At 36.2% G+C, this 26795-nt stretch overlaps 1 protein-coding gene across 2 annotated transcripts in view; it reads left to right on the plus strand.

Moving 5' to 3' along the window:
• Positions 1 to 26795, plus strand: part of EPHA6 (EPH receptor A6) — a 930608-nt gene that overhangs the window by 176702 nt on the left and 727111 nt on the right. Inside the window, exon 4 of one of the 2 annotated variants that reach the window (XM_025376847.1) lies at positions 9581 to 9698. The exons of the other annotated variant lie outside the window; for it this stretch is intronic. Coding sequence (XP_025232632.1) covers positions 9581 to 9606 — 26 coding nt within the window. The 3' untranslated portion in view covers positions 9607 to 9698. Of the gene's footprint in view, positions 1 to 9580; positions 9699 to 26795 lie in introns of those variants that run through there. 2 annotated transcript variants of the gene reach the window in all.

The following is a 26795-nucleotide window of genomic DNA, read 5'->3' on the forward strand; positions in this document are numbered from 1 at the left end:
TTTTGTTTCATTTTTGCCTACTTTGTTACATAATTTTCTTCCTCCTTTATGGAAGTTATTTTATTCTTGATATATTTTAAAGTCCCATTCTAATTGATTTGGATCAAATTAATCTGAGTGTTTAGTGTGTTGCCTACATTTCTAAGCATTTAGGTCTATCACGTACTTTGGAATTGTTGTAGGCTGACTTATCTGAAAATTTTATATTTTACTGTCTGATTTTTGTTACTGTGTCATTAGTTTTTTATTTGAAAAGTTTGTGATTATACCAACCCAGTTCCCTAGGCCTTAAATAGAGAAAATTTAAGGGGCCTAATAAATTTCCCAAAGAATTCAAGTTAGAATTCCTGGTTGACAGGTAGTTCTGCTTCATGCATTAATTCGGGGATCCAGACTTCTTGCCTTTAGTAAAGCAGACATCTCTTAAAGCCTTGTAGTTGTCTGTATCCAGCTCAGAGATTAGAGACTTACAACGATAACTCGTTACCAGAAGTTTGAAAGTATTTATGTAAAATACATGATTCCTCAAATAATGTATGAATTGTTATTGCAGAAGATTTACCACAAATGTTCCCTGTTGCTATTTTTAGTTTCTATATGAAAATAATCACACTTTCTTCAAAATAGTTGAATACTATTTATTTCTATGTAAAGAGAATAAGGTTTGAATTTATAAAAATAACTTTAATTTGGCATACTTAGTTTGGTTTATATCTGGTTTTATGAAACACACATATATATATACAAACACACATGCACATATATATATATATATATATATATATATATATATATATATATATATATACTTTCAAATTGTTTTTAAGATATGTTGTTGTCTTTTGTAAGAAAATCATCCCTGGGGTGGACATAAACTCTGATATACCATATGGTGATATTGGAGGACATTCTTAATATTTTTGAGTCCTTTGAGACAATAACTTACAAAAATTTAAGAAATTACTGGTGTTCTCAGTTATTCATGTGATCTTTTTAGGAAATAATCCTTTTTGTACTCAGTTTTTTTTTCCTTTTGACATGTGCTACTATCAATTGAAAATTTGACTTTTATAAATAGTTCTCCATTATGATATTATGAAAACTTCTGGTAACGAGTTACCGTTTTCAATCTGAAATTACTACAAACTTTTTTTAGAATGAGTATCAATCAATCAATATTATTACTGGAAGCAGTAGTCTCAGTTTTACATTGAACTGTAGAGTAATGGTAAATTTGAAGTGATGGAGATGTGCAGTTTCAAGTCACCGTATACGAGGATTATCAGCATGAAAAGAAGCATGCCGTACCAACAATAGATGGGAACTTTGGGGCCGCAAAAACAAGCTCTGCTTTTCTGCAGCCATGGACAGAAAAAAGCATGATTTATTCCCATTATTGGACAGTGTCAAAAGTGACTGCCATAAAAAGTGATGAAAACCTCTTGAAAGATGGAAACACTGTTCTGTTGGACAGAGAAAAACAACTATTGTCTTGGATAGAATTCTTTAACTAGGATTATAGTATCTTTGGTCTTTTTTAAAATAAATGACTCATATTCTAATTTCTCTGTTTTATTTCTATTCTTTTTGAAAAGTTAACTACTCTTCAGGACTGGTTATTTTTTACCCCTTCATAGTTAAGGAGCCTATATTCTTTATCTCTATGTTTACAATTAAATATTTTTAATAAAATTAAATGTAAAAATTGTGTTAATTTGTAAAACATTGAAGATTCTCTATTAATTTAATAATTGCATTATGACCAGGAGGACTTTCCTCTAATTTTATGTGGGTGCATTTATATATAGATTGCTATTATGAACTAATTCACCATGGAGATGAAGTATTAATATATGTATATAATTTTTAAAATTACCCTATAAAATAAATAGCATACATTACTTATGTAAATATTTTTTATTCATGAGGGTTTTTTTTTCAGAAATTCTCTTTCATCTATTAAGGTGACTATAAAATTTTTCTATTTATCTATTCATGAGATGTGTTATAATAGTGTATTTCCTTAGATGACCAATCTATGGTTTAATAAAGTTAAGTTATTTGGCCTTGATGGATTGTTACCTTAATGTTGAATTCTATGTATTTTCTTTAATTTATTAAAAATTGGGATGAGGAGATTCTGTTGAATGCTATGAAGTGTAAATATGTTTTGAGTGACATAAAGAATTTAATAGTTATACATACTGTGTTCTTGGATGGGAGTTGTAAACAAGTCAGACTCAAAATTCTTACTGTTTTTGCTACTTTGAATTCAGCAAAAATGGTACTCATTTTTGTATAAAATAACAAGTACGTTGCAATATAAAGGAATATTTAAAAAGAACAATAAAGTAGAAGAATATTCCTGGGAGATATTAAAATGTATTTGAAGGAATATATTTAAAATATATAGTATTAACTTCCAAAGATACATATTCATCAATGTTACCAAGAAAAGAGGCTAAAAATAGACTAAATTACATGAAGTAGTAAAACAATGGTGAAATTAAGATTATTAATTATTCTTCCCATTATTAATGGGAAGAATAGACAGATTGTTTAATGCCATGGTTATGTTGTAGGGGTTGATATTGGGGAGAAGAAGCAATACTAATTTGGGCATAGGGCAAATATTGCAATTTCTTTCTTTTATCTTCTCTTCTTTTCTTTCTTTCTTTCTTTCTTTTTTTTTTTTTTTTGAGACAGAGTTTCACCTTGTTACCCAGGCTGGAGTGCAATGGTGAAATCTCGGTTCACTGCAACCTCTGCCTCCTGGATTCAAGTGATTCTCCTGCCTCAGCCTCCCAAATAGCTGGGATTACAGGCACACACCACCATGCCCAGCTAATTTATATATTTTTAGTAGAGACGAGGTTTTTGCCATGTTGGCCAGGCTGCTCTCGAACTCCTGACCTTAGGTGATCTGTCTGCCTTGGCCTCCCAAAGTGCTGGGACTACAGACCAGTTTCTTAACTAGGCCCCAGAAGAGTCACCCTCACAATCAAATGTGAGTTGAATGTTGGAAATTAACATCCATTGTACCTTAGTGGAGAGATCTATTTGGGGAAAAGAGAATTCCCACAGAGTTTCTTGTTGCTTTAAAATGAAGCGTAAGGCAAAGTTATAACAAAATGAGGCTTACTTGTAGGATACAGATTAGGATTTTCATGAAAATTTGTAACTGTAATGAAGCCGTAACTTTTAAAAAATGATTTGCTTTCCTATTTATTTTTTTCTTTATTTCTTAAAAAAAAAAGGAGGGGGGATGCATGTGCAGAAGCGCAGGTTTGTTACATAGGTATATTTGTGCCATGGTGGCTTGCTGCATCTATTGACTCACCCTCTAAATTCCCTCCCCTCACCCTGCACCCCACAACAGGCCCCAGTGTGTGATATTCCCCTCCCTGTGTGCATGTGTTCTCAATGTTCAACCCCCACTTATGCGTGAGAACATGCAGTGCTTGGTTTTCTGTTCCTATGTTAGTTTGCTGAGGATGAGGGCTTCCAGCTTCATCCATGCCCCTGCAAAGGACAAGATCTCATTCCTTTTTATGGCTACATAATATTCCATAGTGTGTATACGTACCACATTTCTTTTATCCAGTCTATCATTGATGGGCATTTGGTTTGTTTCCATGTCTTCACTATTGTAAATAGTGCTGCAATAAACATATGCATGCATGTGTCTTTATAGTAGAATGATTTATATTCCCTTGGGTATATACCGAGTAATGGTATTACTGAGTCAAACGGTATTTCTGGTTCTAGATCCTTGAGGAATCTCTATATGTCTTCCATAATGGTTGAACTAATTTACATTCACACCAACAGTGTAAAAGCATTCCTGTTTCTCCACAACCTCACCAGCAACTATTGTTTCTTGACTTTTTAATAATCGCCATTCTGACTGGCATGAGAAGGTATCTCATTGCGGTTTTGATGTACATTTCTCTGATGATCAGTGCTGTTGAGTTTTTTTTCATATTGACCACATAAATTTCTTCCTTTGAGAAGTGTCTGTTTATGTCCTATGCCCACTTTTTGACGGCGTTGTTTGTCTTTTTCTTGTAAATATGTTTAACTTCCTTGTAAATTCTGGATATTAGACATTTGTCAGATGGGTAAACTGCCAAAATTTTCTCCCATTCTGTAGGTTTCCCATTCACTCTGATGATAGTTTATTTTGCTGTTCAGAAGCTCTTTATATTTATTAGATCCTATTAATCAATTCTGGCTTTTGTTGCCATTGCTTTTGGCATTTTTGTCATGAAGTCTTTGCCAATGCCTATGTCCTGAATGGTATTGCCTAGGTTTTCTTATAGGTTTTTATGGTTTTTGGTTTTACCTTTAAGTCTTTAATCCATCTTGAGTTAGTTTTTTTATAAGGTTTGTAAGGAAGGGGTCCAGTTTCAGTTTTCTGCATATGACTACTCAGTTTTCCCAGCATCATTTAATGAATAGGAGATCCTTTCTCCATTGCTTATTTTTGTCAGGTTTGTCAAAGATCAGATGAGTGTAGGTGTGTGATGTTATTTCTGAGGTTTCTGTTCTGATCCACTGGTCTATATGTCTGTTTTGGCATCAGTACCATGCTGTTTTGGTTACTGTAGTCTTGTAGTACAGTTTGAAGTCAGGTAGTGTGATGCCTCCAGCTTTGTTCTTTTTGCTTAGGATTGTTTTGGCTATACCAGGTCTTCTTTGATTCCATATGAAATTTAAGATAGTATTTTTTTCTAATTTTGTGAAGAATATCAATGGCAGTCTGATGGGAATAGCATTGAATCTATGAATTACTTTGGGCAGTATGGCCATTTTCACAATATTGAATCTTCCTATCCATGAGGATGGAATGTTTTCCCGTTTGTTTATGTTCTCTCTTATTTCCTTGAGCAGTGGTTTGTAGTTCACCTTGAAGAGGTCCTTCATATCCCTTATTAGCTGTATTCCTAGTTATATTATTCTCTTCGTAGCGATTGTGAATGGGAGTTAATTCATGATTTGACTCTTTGCTTGCCTATTGTCGACGTAAAGGAATGCTTGTGAGTTTTGCACATTGATTTTATATTCTGAGACTTTGCTGAAGTTGTTTATCAGTTCAACAGGTTTTTGGGCTGAGATGGGGTTTTCTAAATGTGAAATCGTGTGATCTACAAACAGAGACAACTTGACTTCCTCCCTTCTTATTTGAATACTCTTTATTTCTTTCCCTTGCCTGATTGCCCTGGCCAGAACTTCCAATACTATGTTGAATAGGTGTGGTGAGAGAGGGCATCCTTGTCTTGTGCTAGTTTTCAAAGGAATGCTTCCAGCTTTTGCCCATTCGATATGATATTGGCTATGAGTTTGTCATAAATAGCTCTTATTATTTTGACATATGTTCCATCAATCCATAGTTTTTTAAGAGTTTTTATCATGAAGGGATGTTGAATTTTACTGAAGGCCTTTTCTGCATCTATTGAAATAATCATGTGGTTTTTGACTTTGGTTCTGTTTATGTGATAGATTACATTTATTGATTTGTGTATGTTGAACCAGGCTTGCATCCCAGGGATGAAGCTGACTTGATCGTGGTGGATAGTTTGTTGATGTGCTGCTGGATTCGGTTTGCCAATATTTTATTGAGGATTTTTGCATCAGTGTTCATCAGGGATATTGGCCTGAAGTTTTGTTTGTTTGTTGTGTCTCTTCCTCGTTTTGGTATCAGGATGATGTTGGCTTCATAAAATGAGTTATGGAGGAGTTCCTCCTTTTCAATTGTTTTGAATAATTTCAGAAGGAATGGTCCCAGTTCCTCTTTGTATTTCTGAAAGGTTTCAGCTGTGAATCTGTCTGGTCCTGGGCTTTTTTTGGTTGGTAGACTATTAATTACTGCCTCAATTTAAGTGTTTGTTATTAGTCTTTTCAGGGATTCAACTTCTTCCTGGTTTAGTCTTGGTAGGGTGTATATGTCCAGGAAGTTATCGATTTCTACTAGATTTTCTAGTTTATTTACATAGAGATGCTTATAGTATTCTCCAATGGTGGTTTGTATTTCTGTGGGGTCAGTGGTGATATCCCCTGTATCATTTGTTATTGTGTCCATTTGATTCTTCTCTGTCTTCTTCTTTGTTAGTCTGGCTAGTGATCTATCTATTCTGTTAATTTTTTCAGAAAAACAGCTCCTGGATTCGTTGATTTCTTTGGAATGGTTTTCGTGTCTCTATTTCCTTCAATTCTTCTCTGATCTTAGTTATTTCTTGTTTTCTGTTAGCTTTTGGATTAGTTTGCTCTTTTCTCTCTAGTGCTTTTAATTTTGATTTTAAGGTGTTGATTCAAGATCTTTCTGGCTTTCTGATGTGGGCATTTAGTGCTATAAATTTCCCTCTTTACACTGCTGTAGCTGTGTCCCAGAAATTCTGGTATGTCATCTCTTTGTTCTCATTGTGTCAAAGAACTTGATTTCTGCCTTAATTTCGTGATTTACCCAGGAGTCATTCAGGAGCATGTTATTCAATTTCCATTTAATTGAGTGGTTTTGAGTGAGTTTCTTAATCCTGAGTTCTAATTTGATTGCACTTTGATCTGAGAGACTATTTGTTATGATTTCAGTTCTGCATTTGCTGAGGAGTGTTTTACTTCCAATTATGTGGTTGATTTTAGAATAAGTGCCAAGTGGCACTGAGAGGAATATATATTCTGTTGTTTTGGGGTGGTGAGTTCTTTGGATGTCTATTAGTTCCACTTGATTCAGAACTGAGTTCAAGTCCTAAATATCCTTGTTAATTTTCTGTCTTGTTCATCTATCTAGTACTGACAGTGGTAAGTTTTCTGCTATTATTGTGTGGGAGTCTATGTGTCTTTGTAGGTGTCTAAGAGCTTGTTTTATGAATCTGCGTCCTCCTGTATTGGCTGCATATATATATTCAGAATAGTTATCTCTTCTTGTTGAATTGTTGCCTTTACCATTATGTAATACCCTTCTTTGTCTTTTTTGATCTTTTTTGGTTTAAAGTCTGTTTTATCAGAGATTAGGATTGCGATCCCTGCTTTTTCTTTTTTCTTTTCTTTTCTTTTCTTTCTTTCTTTTTTTTTTTTTTTGCTTTCCATTTGCTTGGTAAACTTTCCTCCATCCCTTTATTTAACCAAGTCGCCAGTCTGTCTTTTAATTGGGGCATTTAGCCCATTTACATGTAAGGTTAGTATCGTTATATATGAATTTGATACTCTCGTCATGATGCTATTTGGTTATTTTGCACACTAGTTGATGCAGTTTCTTCACAGTGTCATTGGTCTTTATATTTTGGTGTGTTTTTTGCAGTGACTGGTACCGGTTTTTCCTTTCCATATTTAGTGCTTCTTTCAGGAGTTCTCACAGGGCAGACCTGGTGGTAACGAAATCCCTGAGCTTTTGTTTGTCTGTAAAGGATTTTATTTCTCCTTTGCTTAAGAAACGTAGTTTGACTGGATATGAAGTTCTTGATCGAAAATTCTTTTCTTTAAGAATGTTGAATATAGGCCCACCACTCTCTTCTTGCTTGTAGGGTTTCTGCTGAGAAGTCTACTGTCAGTCTGATGGGCTTCCCTTTGTAGGTGACCTGGCATTTCTCTCTGGCTGCCCTTAACAGTTTTTTCATCATTTTGACCTTGGAGAATCTGATGATTATATGTCTTGCGGATTATCTTCTTGTGGAGTATCTTAATGGTGTTCTCTATATTTTCTGAATTTCCATGTTGGTCTGTCTTGCTAGGTTGAAGAAGTTCTCCTGGATAATATCCTGAAGTGTGTTTTCCAGCTCATTTCCATTCTCCCTGTCGCATTCTGGTACTCTGATCAATCATAGGTTTGGTCTTTTTATGAAATCGCATTTTTTTTTTGGAGGCTTCGTTCATTCTTTTTCATTCTTTTTGCTCTATTCTTGTCTGCATGTCTTATTTCAGTAAGGTGGTCTTCAAACTCTCATAACTTTTCTTCCGCTTGGTCAATTTGGCTGCTGATACTTGTGTGTGCTTCACATAGTTCTTGTGCTGTGTTTTTCAGCCCCATCAGGTTGTTTTATGTTTAAGGTACATAAACTGGTTCTGTAGTTAGCAGTTCCTCTATCCTTTTATCAAGGTTCTTAGCTTCTTTGCATTGGGTTAGAACATGCTCTTTTAGCTCATCAAAGTTTTTTTATTACTCATCTCCTGAAGCGCTACTTCTGTCAGTTTATCCATTTTATCCTCCATCCAGTTCTGTGCCCTTGACGGAGAGATGCTGTAATCATTTGGTTGAGAAGAGACACTCTGGCCTTTTGGTTTTCAGCATTTTTGCATTGATTCTCAACTTCGTGAATTTGTGTAGTTTTGGTCTTTGAGGCTGCTGACCCTTGGATGGGTTTTTTTATGGGGGCCCTCTTGTTGTTATTATTGTTGATGATTATGCTCTTGTTGTCCCTTTCTGTTTGTTTTGTTTTCTTTCAATAGTCAGGTCCCTCTTCTGTAGGGCTATTGCAGTTTGCTGGGGGTTCACTTCATGCCTTATTCATCTCATTTGCTCCCCTGCCTGGAGATATCACTCAAGGAGTCTGGAGAGCAGCAAAGATGGGTGCCTTCTCCTTCTTTTGGCACCTCTGACCTTGAGGGTCACCAACCTGATATCAGTAGGATCACTCCTGTATAGGGTATCTGACAACCCAGTTGGGTGGCATGGGGAGCAGGACTCGTTTAATGAAGCACTTTGTACCTTGGTGGAGAAGGTGTGTTTTGCTGGAGGGAAACCCACTAGTCTGGGCTGCCTGGATTCCTCAGAACTACCAAGAGGAAAGGTTAAGTCTGCTGGTCTGCAGAGACTGTGGCCACCTCTTCCCCTAGGGGCTCAGGCCCAGGGAGATCCAAATTCTATCCCTGATCCTCTGGCTGGAGTCATTGGAGATCCTGCAGGGAAGTCCTGCCCACTGAGGAAGGATGGGTCCGGGTTAGACCTTAAGAGGCATTCTGGCTGCAGATTGCCACAGCCGGTGTGTTGGGCTGTGGGGACAAGTCTTGGGACCAAGCAGTCCAGCCTCCCTGACTCTAGCAGGGGAAAAAGCAGCCTGGAGCTGTAGAAATGAGTGCTGCCCTTCCCCCATCCAGGGAGCTTAGTGTGGCAGGCAGTTGCCAGTCCCAGTGCTGGTTGCTGCCCCTCCGTCAAGGAGCTCAAAGGGCTTAGACAGCAGGCAGCTGCAGATGGTGCTGGTCGCCCCTCCCTACAGGAGTTTGGTAGGCTTAAGCAGATTCCAGCTGAGAGGCTGTAAGAATCTGCAGATTCCAGGGTTGGGAGGCTAGGCCCCGGTGGCATGGTTTCATGAGTGGGATCTGTTGATCCATCGGTTGCTCAGTTCCACAGAAAAAGCACAGTTTCCCTGGCTGGGTAGCATGCTCACTCACCACCTCACTTGGCTGGAGGAAAGGGACTCCCCTTCCCCTTGTGGCTCTCAGGTAGGCGGCCGCACCGCTCGGCTCTTCCTTCTTTCCATGGGCCATGCTAGCCTTCTAGTCAATTTTGATGAGATAACCTGGATACCTTGGTTGCTGTTGAAGGATTCACATGCTGTCTTTTTTTTTTTTTTTTTTTTTTTGATAGGAGCCTCCAAAGGCCACTGCGTCTAGTTGGCCATCTTGGCCCCACTCCAAAACAGCAACTTTTGAAGAATAAAAGCAAAAGAGAAACATTACTAAAATGTTAAAGGATTACATTTACAGCCAAAATGTATTTTGTTTTGTGTGTGTGTGTGTGTTTTCATTAAGAAGGCATTGTGTTGGTGTGAAATATGGGTTCTGGTCAATCAAAGGGAAATTCTAGATTATTTGTAATATCATGTAATAACTTAGAGCAGGAATTGGCAGATCATAGCCTGATTACCAACCCCAACCCATTTTTGTAAATAAAGTGTTTTGGAATACAGCCAAATTCATTCATTTACATATTGTCTGTGTCTGCTTTCAAGCTATAGTAGCAGGGTTGAGTAGCTGTGTCAGACACCATATGGCCTATAAAGCTTAAAATATTTACTATCTAGTCATTTACAGATAATATTTGCATACCTCTGCGCTATAGGCAAATTAATGCATATCTGGAAAATACAAAGTTATCAAACTTATTTTTTAGCCGTATATTAGTGGGTAGCATTTTTGTAATTAAACGTAGAATAAAACCTCTACTGGAAATATTTTCCTCAAAAGGTAACCATCTTTTTATTCAATCATTTATCTTTTTTTTTTTTTTAAAAAAAAAACTTATTTCTTTATTTTGAGGCAGAGTCTCGCTCTGCTGTCCAGGCTGGAGTGCAGTGGCAATCTCGGCTCACTGCAACCTCCACCTCCTGGGTTCAATCAATTCTCCTGCCTCAGCCTCTGAGTAGCTGAGACTACAGGCACGTGCTGCCAGGCTCAGTCATTTACCAAAGCATCTATGCTAAGGAATATACATTCAAAAGCATTCAATAGAGGATTTCATATTGTTTTGTCTTAGGAAAGAATTCGTTTTTTATTAAAATGCAGAAATATCAGAGAGGAGATTATGTTAGTAAAAAATGTAGGGATGTGTCTGTGGTACGTGTGCATGTGTGTGTGTGTATTTTCATAAAGGAGTGTTAGGTGCTTGCTACTGACTTGTAACCAAAGTAAGGTTTGGCCGTATGCCACCTGAAAAGACAAACACATAAGAAGTAAGGTTTCGTGGAAGAAAGCAGCTTTATTCAAGTGTTGACATCTTGGGAGATGGCCAGACTCAAGCCTCAAAAAGCCATCTTAAATTCTCAGACTGCATAAGGGGATTTTCAGGGGGAAGGTTGCATGGAAACTGTACAGGAGTGTACATGGTGCAGGTCTGCTTCTTGTTTTCCGCTGGCTAATTTAAGTAACAGACTATCCAGAGGCCTGGTTGGCATCATCTCAGTAGGGGTCAGGTTAGGGATTAACTGCACAACTGTTTCATCTTGAAAGGGAAAAAATTGAAACTGCTATCTCTACCTCATGTCTGGATTGTTGTAAGATTAGCCTTTGGACATTTCAAGCAAACAGGTAGTTAGATATATGGGTATCAGGAAACAAACAAGGGAGGGATTATCTTTAGAGTAAGCTAGCAAACTGGCTATACTGGTTACATTAGGAGACATTTCTCAAGGACTCTTTAATACTAGTTAATTCTCTCATTTTGCATTTTTATTAATTACGATGACAGACACTAAAAATGTATTTGTGATTTGTTTAACTTCTATTTCTTTTTCAACTTTTATTTTAGATTTAAGGGATACATGTACAGGTTTGTTTCATGGGTATATTATGTGAAAGTAAGGTTTGTGATATAAATGATCCCATCACCCAGGTAGTGAGCATAGTACTCAGTAGTTAGTTTTTCAACCCTTATCCCCAACCCCACTCCTTCCTCCAGTAGTCTTCAGTGTCTATTGTTGCCATCTTTATATACATGAGTACCTAAGATTGAACTCCCACTTATAAGTGAGGACATACTTACTTATAAGTATGGTTTTCTGTTTCTGCATTAATTTATTTGGGATAATGGCTTGCTGACTTCTCTGTGTTGCAGCAAAGAACATTATTTCTTTATCTTTTTTGTGGCTGCATAGTATTCCATGATACATATATACCATATCTTCTTTATCTGCTACACAGTTGGTGGGCACCTAGGTTGATTCCATGTGTTTGATACTGTGAATAATGCTGTGATGAACTTACAAGTGTATGTCTTTTTGGTAGAGTGATTGATTTTAAAAAAAAATTACCCAGTAATGGGATTGTTGGATCAAATGGTAGTTTTGTTTTAAGTTCTTTGAGAAACCTACAAACTGCTTTCCACAGTGGCTGAACCAATTTACATTCCCACAACAGTATATAAGTTTTCCCTTTTCTCTGCAGCCTCACCCAGCATCAGTTTTTGTTTTGTTTTTTTTTTTTCTTTTTTGGAGACAGGGTCTCATTCTGTCACCCAGGCTGGAGTGCATTGGCATGATCACAGCTCACAGTAGCCTTGACATCCCCAACTCTGGGCTCAGATGAGCCTCTCATCTCAGCCTTCATGGTAACTAGAACTACAAGTGTGTGCCACCTGCCCAACTAATAGTGTAATATAATTTATATATATACATACACACACACACTTTTTTTTTTTTTAAGAAACTGAGTTTTGTCGTGTTGCCCAGGCTTGTCTCAAACTCCTGGGCTTAAGCAATCTGTCCCCGTCGGCCTCTCAAATACTGGGATTACAGGCATGAGCCACCACTGGACTTGTTGTTTTTTGCCTTTTTAATAATAGCCCTTCTGACTGATTTCAAATGGTATCTCGTTATTGTTTTGATTTGCATGTCTCTCATGATTAGTGATGTGGAACATTTTTCATATGTTTGTTGGCTACTTATATGTCTTTTGAGAAGTATCTGTTAGTATATTTGCCCACTTTATTTATTTATACTTGTTGAATTGTTTTAGTTCTTTACAGATTCTGAATATTAGACCTTTTTCAGATACCTAGTTTGCAAATATACTCTCCCATTCTGTAGGTTGTGTGTTTGCCCTATTGATAATTTCTTTTTGCTGTCTAGAAGCTCTTTAGTTTAATTAGGCCTCACTTGTCAATTTTTGTTTTTGTTGCAATTGCTTTTGAGGACTTAGTCATAAATTCTTTCTCAAGCCCAGTATTCAGAATAGTATTTGTTTAGGTTTCCTTCTAGAATTGTTGTAGTTTGAGGTCTTATATAAATGCATTTGTTGAAAAAAGTGTGAGTTAGTGGTTTATATTCTGTGTGTAAAAGTATACACAGCATCAAATTATAAATAAAATTTAAATTATATTTTACTTAGAAATGATAAAAAAGGATTTTCTGTGAACCATAGACTAAATTTCCAGTAGGTTCTCATTTTTTTCTCCCTACATCTATATTATATTGTACTTTTAGCAATCCTAGATATGTGTTTGTTAAGGTGTGATGGAGGTATAATATTTACTGCGTACCCACTACATCCTGAGAAACCATGAATTGCCATTAACTATCACAGTCTCTGTCAAACAATACACAAGTCCTTGGAACACAGTATTTTTTATAATTGTGCTGTTGCTTATATGAAGGGATGTACACTCACATGGAGGCCGTAAGTATATATATAGTTTGTATACTTAGCTTGTTATGAAATATGTTTAAAATGGGTGTTCTTTGAAATTTTCCCAAAATTGATAATCTTGAATAAGAGTCTTTTAATGAAGATATTTCTAAAATAAGGAATGTATCTTACCTGCTTAAGGTATAAATTAGAACCTTTGTTTTCAACCAAAATAATAGTTATATTCAAATTATGAAGCATGTTTATGCATAGGAGTTTTATGTTTTTGTTTTTGGCATGGGTCTTCAGTAATGCCTCCTACAAACTCATCATTATTGTATATTGTCATTACCTCATTTTTGTACTTCTCTCTCTCTCTGTCCTCTCCACCACCCAATCTGTCTTATTTTTGCCCTTTAAAGAACTTAATTTATGCTGAATGGTTAATATTTTATCATTATGTTTATTTATATTTGAACTTTCTTATACAGTATACTTGATTAAACTTTCCTGTAAAATGTCACTATATTTCCCCATTTTATACCCCTTGTCTTTTAAGATAAACAGATAGAGAGATAAAAAGATCGATATTCAACACATTAATTCTAGTTCATCAAAAGTAAGAATTTGGAAAAATTTTTACCATTACATATTTAAATGATTTTTCAGAATTTTACTGTGGGCATTATTATCTGCTTCTTGAGGAGTATCAGTCTACTTCATGCTCTTCACTGTTCGAATGGGGTCTTGTTCTCTAAGCAGAAGAGCTCCTTCATTCCTTCATTCATCCCTCTCTCCCTTCTTCCTCCCTCCTCTCCTCTCCTCCCTCACTCCCTCCGTTCCCTTCCTTCCTTCCTCCCTCCCTCCTTCCCTCCCTCCCTCCCTCCCTCCTTCCCTTCCCTTCTCTTCCCTTCATTTCCTTCCTTCCTCCCTCCTTCCCTCCCTCCCTCCCTTCCTCCCTACCTCTCTCCCTCTCTCCCTTCCTTCATTTCTCTCTTTTTCTTTCCTCTCTCCCTTCACCTACTTCATTCCCTCCCTTCACCTCCTCCCTTCCCTCCCTCCATCCTTCCTTCTCTCTTCCTTTCCCTTCCCTTCCCTTCCATTCCCTCCCCTCCCCTCCCCTCCACTTTTCTTTCCCCTTCCCCTTCCCCTATCCCCCTTCCCCTTCCCCTTCCCCTTCCCTTTTCCCTTTCTGTTATGGTATAAATATGCAAAACTTGTTTGGAGGAAATGGAGAAAATTATTGCTTAATACATCTCTTCTTCCATTAAAGTTCTTTCCGTATATGTATACTTGACATTCTTAGGAAAGGACTGTGATATTGAAACATAAATTAGCAATGCTTGCAGAATTTAATGATCTGCCTGTGAATGCAAAATATATCATGTAACAATTCTGTACCTACTAATGAAACATTGAAGAATTCAGCATTGCACGTGGAATGTTTCTTTAAATGAATATTACTTCAAAGGGATGATGATCAAAGTATTTAAGAATTCCTAAAGGATCAGAAATTCTTTTTTGAGATAATTTTCCTTAACATAACAATGCATGTTTATTTATTTGCTGTCTAATGGCCATGGAGTAGTGGTATTTTATGAAAAAAAAGTCTTAATTTTGCGGTGACAGCCTCTTTTCCCAGAAGATTAGCATATCAAGGTTTGTCTTCTATATATATGTAAGCTAGATAAAAGTGTTAATTCTAATTGAAATGGTTCCTTTAGTAGATTTAATGAATGCTCCACAGACAAGTGATTAAACTGAAGATTATTGACACAAGTTTTATCATTGCAGAAGAAAATAATCACCAAAATCATTGTCTCCTCTTGATCAAATTTAACTCCCTTGTCATAGAAAATTGTAAATTGAAGTTAGGAGTAAAGGCCTGTGTGGAAAAAGAAGTAACATTATACAATAAAGTATTGTAGAAGAAAATCTTACTAGTTTATGAAACCTTATACTGAAAGAAAAAGCAAGGAAAATAGATGTTCAATTGGTAAAATCAGTATAAGGTGACAACTTAAAATGATTTTGTCCAGCTCTGTTATTAAGTAGGGCCTGTAAGCAGTAGTGGAACTTTACCCCAGAAACATATGTGTGTGTGTTTTCTTTTCCAGAAAGATCCAGGAGTGTTTGGGCTACAGCCAGTTTCATTTCTTAATACAGGAAAATTATGAGGCTGTATCCAGACTGTCTTTTCAATATCAAACTAAATATGCTTTTAGAATAAAAGAATAAGTGTTGTTAGGGAAAAAACCCATTAAAACTACTCCCATCTCCAATTTTAGTGTTAAAAAGAATATATATACATGATTAATTAAAATAAATTATGTTTGGAAAAGGCCGTGAGCTCACAATTATAATCAAAAGGGACACATTAAAATACAAATACAACAGAATGAAAGGGGATCGGGAGAGGAGTGGACACTCCTGGTGAGGCCAGTGCTGGAGAGCGTGATTCCTCATCCGGAAGACGCAGTTCCCCACATACTTGGCAAGGCTCCCAGCCTCTGAGACCATTATCAAGTTCACTGGGCTCACAGAAACAGATAATTTATTTAAAAATTAGACACAAAAACTTCACTAATAGCTGACGATCTCTGGGTAGTGACTTTTTTTAATTACGAGAAAACATTTAAGGAAAATCAGTGCTTTTACATTCCATTTCAGAATTGCTTAGGCTGTTTGTTTATTGTCTTTCCTTGTTTACTTGCACTATTTGGCTAACCTCTTCCATTGTTCATTCTTCCTGAAAAAAACAAAAAACAAAAAAACAAACCCAACAGCTTCATTAATCTTAAAATATAAAAAGAAAATCCCAAAGTGGTGAATGAAACATTAAAGATACGTGTCTTACTAAAGCAGCTTGCTGTAGGTGTTGGCTACGTTTTTTGTTTGAAACTTTGTATATTTAGATATTTATGTAGAAGTTAAATTCTACAAGCTTCTGGTAATGACTTTAAACAATTAATGTATCTTCCAACAATAAAATCAACACTTCTGATTTTGAATGAAAAAGATCTGGATTTTGGCAATGATTCAAAGCTTTTTCTCTGAATTTCAAAATTTTCAACAGAATCTCTACTTTAAATTCCCCCCCCCCCCACTCTGTTAGATTTAACTATAATAATGTGAATGTTCCAATTTCAGAGACAAAGTAAATTAGGTATAAAAGTTCTAACAAGAAATAGTTTTTTACACTATAAAGTACTTATTTACTTTAAAAGAAAATGCGTACAATTCAGTTAAAATCAAGAGACAAAATGTGACTTATTTATAATAGCTCTATTAAATATAATGACAGAAAATAAACTGTACATTAAAGTGTGCAACTTGGTAAGTTTTAACATATGTCTAGAGCCATGAACCCATTGTCACAATGAAGACAATAAGCATATCTATCACTCCCAAATTTCTCGTTATGCACCTATGTAATTCCTCTCTCCTTTCCTTTACTACAGCCAATAACTATGGCTGTATACACTTGTCTCTTTATGTTGGTGAACATTTTCTAGAATTGTCAGAGGCATCTACAGTATCCACTCTTTTGCCTATTCTTTAATTCAATGTGATTATTTTGCCAATTATTCATGTAACTGAATGTATCAGTAGTTCATTACTTTTAATGCTGAGTAGTAGAACATTGTTTGGATATACCACTAGTTGTTTTATCTATTCATTTGCTGATGGAAATTTTGGTAGTATCTTGTTTGTGGCTGTTACAAATAAGTTTGTTAAGAACATTTATGGAGGGGCAGAGCAAGATGGCCCAACATCCATCTCCAATCATCCCACCACCACAAGGTCACCAATTTGACAACTATCTACCAAAAATAAGCACCTTCATAAGTACCAAAAATCAGGTGAGCATTCACAGTACCTAGACTTAATTTCATATCACTGAAAGAGGCACTGGAAGAAGGTAGGATTTAGTCTTGATTTACTGATGGCACTCCACTTCCATTCCCTGGAAGTGGCTGTGTGGTTCAGAGTGAGAATCTCTGTGCCTGGGAGAGGGACAGTGCAGCAACTGTGAGACATTGCACTGAACTCAGTAGTCCTTTATGGTAGCAGAAAGCAAAACCAGGCTGAACACAGCTGATGTCAACCCTCAGAAGGAGTATTTAAATCAGCCTCAGCCAGAAGGGAATTGTTCATCCCGTCAGTCAAAAAATTGAGTTCTGGCAAGTCTCACCACCACATGCTAAAGTGCTTGGGGGCCCTAAATAAATGGGAAAGGCAGTCTAGGCCCCAATGACTGAAACTTCTAGGTGAATCTAGGGCTGAACTGAACTCACAGCCAGTGGACTTATGGGGCAAGTGACCTACTCAGACAGCATTTAGGGTAGTGAAGGGAATGCTCATGCTGCTAGATGTATTGGGCTCTATTGTATGTTGTTGCTTTTCTCTTGCTGCCTTTAGGATCCTTTGTCCTTGATCTTTGGGAGTTCAGTTATTAAATGCTTTTAGGTAGTCGTCTTTGGGTTAAATCTGCTTGGTGTTCTATAACCTTATTGTATTTGGATATGGACATCTTTTTCTAGGTTGGGGATGTTCTTTGTTGTTATCCCTTTGAATAATCTTTCTTTTTATTGTTATACTTTAAGTTGGAGGGTACATGTGCACAACGTGCAGGTTTGTTACATATGTATACATGTGCCCTGTTGGTGTGCTGCACCCATTAACTCGTCAATTACATTAGGTATATCTCATATGCCTATCTTTTTCTCTACCTCGTCTTTAAGGCAAATAACTCTTAGATTTATTCTTCTGAGGCTATTTTCTAGATCCTGTAGGCATGCTTTACTGTTTTCTATTCTTTGTTTGTCTCCTCTGTGTATTTTCAGATAGCCTACCTTCAAGCTCACTGATCCTTCTTCTGCTCGATCAAGTCTGCTATTGAAAGACTCTGATGCATTCTTCATATGTCCATCACATTTTTCAGCTCCAAAATTTCTGCTTAATTCTTTTAAATTACTTCAGTCTACTTGCTAAATTTACCTGATAGAATTCTGAATTTCTTGCCTATCTTTTTCTGTCTCCCATTTATTTTGGGGTCTTTATTTACATGCATTTTTACTGCTTTATGTTCTTTCAGAGTTTACTCATGCTCCGATCATTTTTCTTAGTGTTGATACAAGACTTTTCTAATCTTCTGGGTGCTTCTTTCTGTGGCCTTGGGTAATTTTCTCACATATATGTGCTAATCATCACTTGGTCAAGTATTTGAGGAGGCCCTCTACAAATTCAGTTTTTTTCTTTTGCCATCACTTTCCTCTCTAGTAATCTATCTCCTGTGAACTCTTTCAGCTCACGGCTGGATCTGTGACTCCAGCTATGTTTTCTCAACACAAAAAGACTGTCTGTCTCTACCTTGGTTCCCCCTCACTGTGTTGTACCCTGGACACTTTCTTTAGGCATAAGTTGGAGCCATATTGAGGTTGACTTCATTTTATTCCTTTCTCTTGGGGATTATATGTTTTTCTCCTTTTTTAGTTGTTTCATCAGTACATATATATTTTTCTCTGGTATACCCCTGTGGCCAGATGTCCTGATAGAACAGATTTAATTTATCAGCTTTTCAATAAACTAGAGAACATGTATATACACATAGTATATATGTATGTGTTATGTATATATAAAACCATATGCATAATTATTGTATTTTTGCTTTTCTTTGTAAGTTTGCATCTATTATGATTAGTGTGTGATATTTGTATATAGGTGTCATCATTTGAATCATTGGTCCCAGTTTTTCATTTCTCCTTGTATTCATGCTTTTTCCCATATAATTTTGAAGTTCTTTCCACTAAAGCACAAGTGCTTTTCCAGATTCCTTGACTTTGACCTTAGCAATAAGGTTTGTTTGGGCCAATGGAACATGAGGCTAAGTTGCAGTATGCCAGTTCTGAGCCTATGCCTCAAGCCTATGCCTAGCTTGTTTTTGCTTGCTCTATTATACCTCTATCAATACCACGAGGCTTTCCTAGTGTTTTCTGGTGCAGACTGAGCCCCAACTGCAGTGAATATCGAAGCCAGCCAAGATCCACAGAACGAAGCAGTTTCCTGCCATGTGCAGGCTAGACTAGATGACCTCAGCGAATCCCCAGAATAAATGATAGAGGTGAAAATTATATTGATTCACTGACAATAAGATGAATAATGCATGCAGAAATTTCATAGATCAGGTCATTGTAGCGAAATAATAGGATAACATGTCATGTAGCTCTGGACAAGTAAGAAAAATAGTATTTCTGGGCAGTCCATTTTACAAAATACTGAAATGGACCTGCAGATTACCTAAGTCTGTTGGAGCATAGATGAAGAGTCAAGAAAATGCAAGATGGAGAGACAGAGCTATGGCAATGCTAACAATAATAGAACACTAAGAATTGTAGTTTTATGGTCAGCAATAGGGGTCATGATGTGATAAATGCTATTATCCAGAGTAGAGCACAGTCTCTGTGAGTTAATCAAAAAAGGTTTCATAGGAAGAGATTCCTACTGGTCCAGTACAATAACTTCTCCTAGCCATTTGGATAAAAATTTACTTGCTGAAGGGGATCTCAAAATATAGACCCACCTTTAGGTTTATTTTTTTAAATTGTTTTTGTATAATTTGCATATATTCCCCTTAAGAGTCTGTTCTTAACCCATTTATTATGCCTCGTGATCCATTATTGGAATGCTAAGCTTGTGGGAGTTATTTATATCCTACTGCTCAAAGTCATCGCTAGGGTTTAATTTTAAAAAAAGGCAACATCTGGCATAAATGGGTTAAATCATTGTTGATGACGTGTTTTCTTCATTTTAATAAATTACTACTTATTAAAAACATTCAGCATAGATATCTAAATATTGTGGCTCCTATATTACTGTTAGAATGAAAAGACTTGCAGCCAGAGTGGCCAAACAGGTAAGTGACACTACTTTCTCATAATTCATCAACAAGTTTAAATATACTGCAAATCTGTTCCGTCCGCTTGATCACTATTAATTTCATAGGCCAAACTTGGACTGTATAGCCTAACAAGTCCACATTTGTGCCCTAATTATTCATTTTCCAAGGAGCAGCTGGTCATTTCTTTTTCTTTTGCTTCATTTTATCTTTAAACTAATATCCAAACTCAGGGTCATGGCTTGGGATGACCTCTTCTCCTTCCAGGATCTAGCCCTTGCCTACTGCTACACCTTCATCTCCAACATTGGCCTCACTTCCTGTGACTACACTGCTACATCACTCATTGTTTAGAACTCTCAAAATTTCTTCCTTTAGGGTCTTTGCATTTGTTGCTTCCTCTGTCTTAAGTATCTCCCCTTCTGTATGAGTCTTCTAGGGCTGCCCTAGCAGAATGCCACAAATTTACTTTTTCACATTTCTGGAGGTGAGAAGTCAAAGATCAGGGTTATGGCAGGGTTAGTTTCTGGTGAGGATGCTCTTCCTTACTTGCAGAAGGCCACATTCTTGCTGTGTCATCACGTGGTTTTTCCTTTGTGCTTGTGCACTTGTCATGTTTCTTCTTCTCATCAGGACAACAATCCTATTGGTTTCAGGCCTGAGCCTTATAACTGTTTTCAATGTTAATAACCTTTATAAAAGCCCTATCTCGAAATATATCACACTGGGGGTTAGAGTTTCAACCCGTGCATTTTGGGGACACAGTTTAGTCTGTATTACCTTGCCTTATCCCTTCCCACTCATCACATAGTCAATGCCTTTTCATTACTCAGGTGTTATTTCTAATATCATTTCCTCAGAGAGTTCTCCCTCAACTATTGTTTAATCACAGTGTATTGTACCTCTACAGGCATGCCTGACCCTGTTCACTCATCACTGAAATTACTATATACAACCAGAATTGTGCTTGGCACATATGATAAAGCATTGAGAAAACATTTGTTGAATAAATGTTTTCTTCTAATACTGGTTTATGGGCATAACTATTTCTGAATGTGTCATTTCTCAAAGGTGCACACCTGAGCTTTATGATCCATGGTGTTATCCTAAAAAACAGAACACAATATTCTCATATTAAGTATACCACTGTATATAGCAATTGGTGTCCTGGGGAGTTACAACATGTCATTATTTAAATAGGTTATCATATTTTTTTCCAGTAATCTCCCCAGCTATATTAAAATGAAACTTCTCCCCTTTTTCTCGCTAAGTAGTGTCTTCCTTGACTATTTCTTGGACAGATGCTATAACCTTTCAGTTACTTGAGCTATTAGTTTATTTCATTATTCATTTTAAAATGCCAATCTCAAATTATACTCAAAGGTTTTTCTACATTTCCCATCTGTGATGACAGCTCTTATAGCTTTAAGAGTACTAGGTTGTGGGTGGGCTTCACGACATCTCTTTTCACTCCCACTTCTAGATGCCAGCTCCATCTGTGATGTGACAAGAGCGGGTAAATATCTTCTTACTTGACTCAATCAGATTGCCGTCTTTTTTCCTTGGTTGTTGTTTCTTCTCAGGCTGACACTTACTCCAGATGTCCTCTGCGTGGTTGGGCTCCTAATACCTGTACTTCTGAATGGTCTCCATGTACTTTCTTTTGAGAATTACTTGAGAGGTTTCCACTTCTTGGGTCACTGAAGAAGCTGGTCAAGATTCAAATCCACTTATTTAATCACTTTATTCTTCATTAAAATCCAACAAAGGCTGGTCCTAGCATACCTTTTCTTTGTTTTCTGCCTGAATGAGTATTAGCAGGCCACCTTGAGCACAGCAGCATTATTTGCATCCATGATGTCTAAGAGTACTTCATATCCTTGCTTCGTCAGATAGGAGAACAAGTTACTTACCAGAGTTCCTTATCTTAGCACCTCCATCTCTCTGTTGGTCATTGCTTTCATGCCTGGGCAACAATAAAGTATCTGTGGATCCAATGCCTCACTAACTGTTTAGAAGAGAGAATAGATTTGATTTAATAAATGAAGGGTACATTTTAGGCAAGCCCAAATTTATGAGGGATTCTTTTGACCAAACCTCACTTCACATTACTCCAAAGGCCATTTTCTCTCGTTGCTCAATTTACTGTGTTGCCTGGGGCCATTGAAACTGGCAAATCCCAGTAAAATAGTCCTTAAGTTAGATGGCCCCAGTTGTTAAACTTTGGGAATTAGGAGTTTAGATTTCTAGAAATAATTAAATTCAACTTGGACTTTTATTAAAATTGTTAGGCTATGGGAAAATTCCCATTCGACATTCAGTTTCATCGCATTTTGCAGCCTAATAAGCAATATGGTAAATATCTCAACTAAAATGGAGATTTTATATGAAAACAAGATTTACCTTTTCTCTTTTCTCTTTTTATTTTACTGGTAGTTGGTCATTCATAGTCTCAAGTGTTGTGAGATTAAATTGTGTTGTAAGAGTGAAGTGTTTTATACTTTTCACAGTGTTTTATTTTCTAATTATTTTGAATATTTAAAAATGTTTTTATATGAAATAATTTAAAGTGTTTTAATTTACATTATAATTTCGTTTTGTCTTTTTTTATGTTTTTTTTTTTTGAGATGGAGTCTCACTCTGTCGCCCAGGCTGGAGTGCAGTGGCGCTATCTTGGCTCACTGAAAGCTCTGCCTCCTGGTTTCAAGCATTTCTCCTGCCTCAGTCTCCTGGGTAGCTAGGACTACGGGTGCGTGCCACCATGCCTGGCTAATTTTTTTATATTTTTAGTAGAGACAGGGTTTCACTGAGTTAGCCAGGATAGTCTCGATCTCCTGACCTTGTCATCTGCCTGCTTTGGCCTCCCAAAGTACTGGGATTACAAGCGTGAGCCACCACTCTTGGCCCTTTGTTTTGTCTTTACATCTCTTTTTCAAATTTGAAATTATTTCTCATGAGAGATTGTCCCTAACCAGAATATTATTTCAATTTCAAAGACTTTATTCTTATTCATTTTTATCTTTATAATTTGCCTTCTAAATTTTTTTCATGCTCTTATTTTGCTACTATATATATTTACTTAGTGATATGTTAGATATAATATTAGCAAACAAGACTAATATCTATTATCAGGGAAAACACGTTTTCAACTTTATAGTGTATGACCTTTAGAAGTAAAATGTTAAGTTTTTTTTTTTTTTTTTTTTTTACTATTTTACAATGTTTCTTTTAAAACTATTTCCGATTTATATTCATTTAGATTAAAATCCTCCAATAAGGAAATAACTCATTTTCTCTGCTGAAGAGTTATAAAATTCAATTATACATAAAGGCAAATATCACCCTGAGTAAAGAATCATCTGAAAGATTAGCGGAATGAATCTGCTGCAACATTTACACTTCATACTCTGAAATTGATTTTTATGCATTTTAATGGAAGCAATATTTTGCATTTAAGTACATTACACAGGAAAGTAAAATGTCAAGGTTTATTCCTCAGAGTTCACAATCTCCGTTTCTGTTTCTGTATTTTTTTCTCCTTTTACTTAGAGGAATTGTTACGAGATGATCTGGTGGTCAGTTCATTTCTCATTCTTTTAGAACAATAACTTGCACATTAAAGTCCTAATAAAAGTAAATATACCCTATGTTCTCATCTGCTGTTCTTACTCTATTGAGACCTAGTATAAGAGTAGAGCGTAAATGGAATATAGTCTTACTTCTCAACTATATCTTTTTTTCAAATGGCAAAATACATAAGTATTTCTCATATGTTTAAATTTTTACTTTTATTTGAAACCAATAATGCCCAAATAATACCCTGATCTCAGTCATGGGAAGAAGTGGTAAGGTATGATTAATATGTCTTTATTGTAGCTTGCTGTGATTTCATATAAAGAACGTGCCATTTTATGACTCTCACTAGTGTAATGAATAAGTAAATTTTTAGCTTTATAATTAATGCACACACCTGACATTTTATATCTAATTGATCTGAAAGAAATTCTAAAGAGAGTTAAACACTTTAGATTCCCAAACATGAAGAATTTGAATAAAGCATGAAAGGAACCAGAGATATTTGTTGTTTACTTTATTCTTCAAGCAGCTAAAACTTAGAATCTAAAGCACAGAAGAAAATGTCCCAATTTTCAAAATCAAGAAATCAAGAATCATGTTTACATGTTTTATTTAACTCACATTTTCTATGAGCCAAGTGTTGTATTTAAAGATATTGCATTGAACATATTGGTCACAGTTTCTTCCTGCGAAGAGTTAACATTTGCAAAGCTGTTCTCTTATTACTTCCTGCATATTTTTTTCTTCCCATTTCAGTGTTAGATTATTTAAAGTGACTCTCGATTCTTATTTTATTGTTTGAAAAAATATGGGAAAACAAAACAAAAACAAACTACCATTTAGTGACAAACTATCTGGTTTCCAAAATCCTGAAAAATTAAAATAGCTTTTGTATCATCATAAACCCATATAAGAAGTTAGTTATGACTTAATTGGAAATGCTGCCTCTGTATATGTAATTTAAAGAGGGGGCAATGTAATTTATTGATGGGGCATGCAGGCTCTGGATTTCAGATTGACTGAGTTCTAAGCTCAGTTTTGCCACTCGCAGAGCAAGCTGTTCAACCACTACAATATAGGAGAGAAAGCAATACCTATGTCATAAGATTTTTGTGAGGATTAAATGAGATAATGTACATAGAGGATTTAGTATAGCACCTCTCACTTTGTAAGCACTCATCATTATGATGCAACATTTCAAAATTTTTTTAATAAAAAGTAATTTTAAACTATTAGGGAAGAGAAAGGAAGAGAAAGGGAGAGAGAGAGAGAATGAGTTGGATTAATGAAAGAGCTGATTTTAAAAAGTCTCTGATATTAGTACTTTGGGTAGAAAAATGTTATGTTAGTCTTTTTCCAGATGCATAGTTAGTAAAATTTTCTCCCATTCTGTAGGTTGTCTGTGCATTCTGTTAACAGTTTCTTTTTTTGTGCAGAACCCCTTTAAATTAATTATATCTCAGTTTTTGCTTTTGTTGCAATTGCTTTCAATGTCTTCATGAAATCTTTGCCCATGCCTATATCTTGAATGGTATTTATGGTTTGGGGTTTTACATTTAAGTCTTTTTTTGTGTGTGTAGGAGTCTCGCTCTTTCACCAGGCTGGAGTGCAGTGCCATATCTCCACTCACTGTAACCTCCACCTCCCGGGTTCAAGCAATTTTTCTGCCTCAGCCTCCAGAGTAGCTGGGACTACAGGTGTGCACCACCACATCCAGCTAATCTTTGTATTTTTAGTAGAGACGGGGTTTCACCATGTTGGCCAGAATGATCTCGATCTCCCTGACCTCGTGATCTGCCTGCCTCAGCCTCCCAAAGTGCTGGGATTACAGGTCTGAGCTACTGCACCTGACCTACTTTTAAATCTTTAATCCATCTTGAGTTAATTTTTGTATGTGGTGTAAGGTAGGAGTCCAGTTTCAATCTTCTGCCTATGGCTAACCAGTTCTCCCAGCACCATTTATTGAATAGGAAATCCTTCCCTTGTTGCTTTTCTTGTTTTTATCAGGTTTGTTGAAGTTCAGATAGTTGTAAGTGTGTGGTTTTATGAATGAGTTCTCTATTTTGTCCCATTGGTCTATGTATCTGTTTTGTTTTTGTTTTAGTTTTTTGTTTGTGTTTTTTTTTTTTTTTTTTTTTTTACCAGTACCATGCTGTTTTGGTTACTGGAGCACTGTAGTATAGTTTGAAGTAGGATAGTGTGATGCCCCTAGCTTTGTTCTTTTTGCTTCGGATTGCCTTGGCCAATCAGGCTCTTTTTTTGGTTCCGTATGAATTTTAGAATCATTTTTTCTAGTTCTGTGAAGAATGTTAATGATAGTTTAATGGGAATAGCACTGAATCTATAAATTGCTTTGGGCAATATGGCCATTTTATCAATTGATTCCTCCTATCCATGAGCATTGAATGTTTGTGTCATCTCTGATTTCTTTGAGCAGTGGTTTGTAGTTCTCCTTGTAGAAATCTTTCACCTCTCTACTTAGCTGTATTCCTAAGTATTTTCATCATTTTTGTGTGTGGCAGTTGTGAGTGGCAAATGTCTGTGACTTGGCTGTAAGTCTAATATCCAGCATCTGTAAAGAACTTAAAGAAATTTACAAGAAAACAACCCCGTAAAAAAGTAGGCAAAGGACATGAATAGACACTTTTCAAAAGAAGACATACATGTGGCCAATACTCACATGAAAAAAAAATCAACGTTACCAGTAATTAGAGAAATGCAAATCAGGAGGAGTTACCACCTAACACCAATCAGAATGGCTACTATTAAAAAGTCGAAAATAACAGTTGCTAGCAAGGTTGCGGAGAAAAAGGAAATCTTATACACTGCTGGTGGGAGTGTAAATTAGTTCAACCATTGTGGAAGACAGCATGGTGATTCTTCAAAGACCTAAAGACAGAAATACCATTCAACTCAGTAATCCCATTACTGGCTATATACGCAAAGGAATGTAAATCATTCTATTATAAAGTCACATGAATGTGTATGTTCATTGCAGCACTGTTCACAATAGCAAAGACATGGAATCAATCTAAATGTCCGGCAGTGATAGACTGGATAAAGAAAATGTGGTACATGTACACCACAGAATACTAAGTAGCCATAAAAAGGAATGCAGTTATGGTCTTTGCAAGGATTTGGATGGAGCTGCAGGCCATTATCCTTAGCAAACTAACACAGAAACAGAAAACTAAATACCACATGTTCCTACTTGTAAGTGAGAGCTAAATTTTGAGAACACATAGACACATACAGGGGAACAACACAC

Source organism: Theropithecus gelada, chromosome 2 (assembly GCF_003255815.1).
Source record: "Theropithecus gelada isolate Dixy chromosome 2, Tgel_1.0, whole genome shotgun sequence".
Taxonomy (NCBI): domain Eukaryota; kingdom Metazoa; phylum Chordata; class Mammalia; order Primates; family Cercopithecidae; genus Theropithecus; species Theropithecus gelada.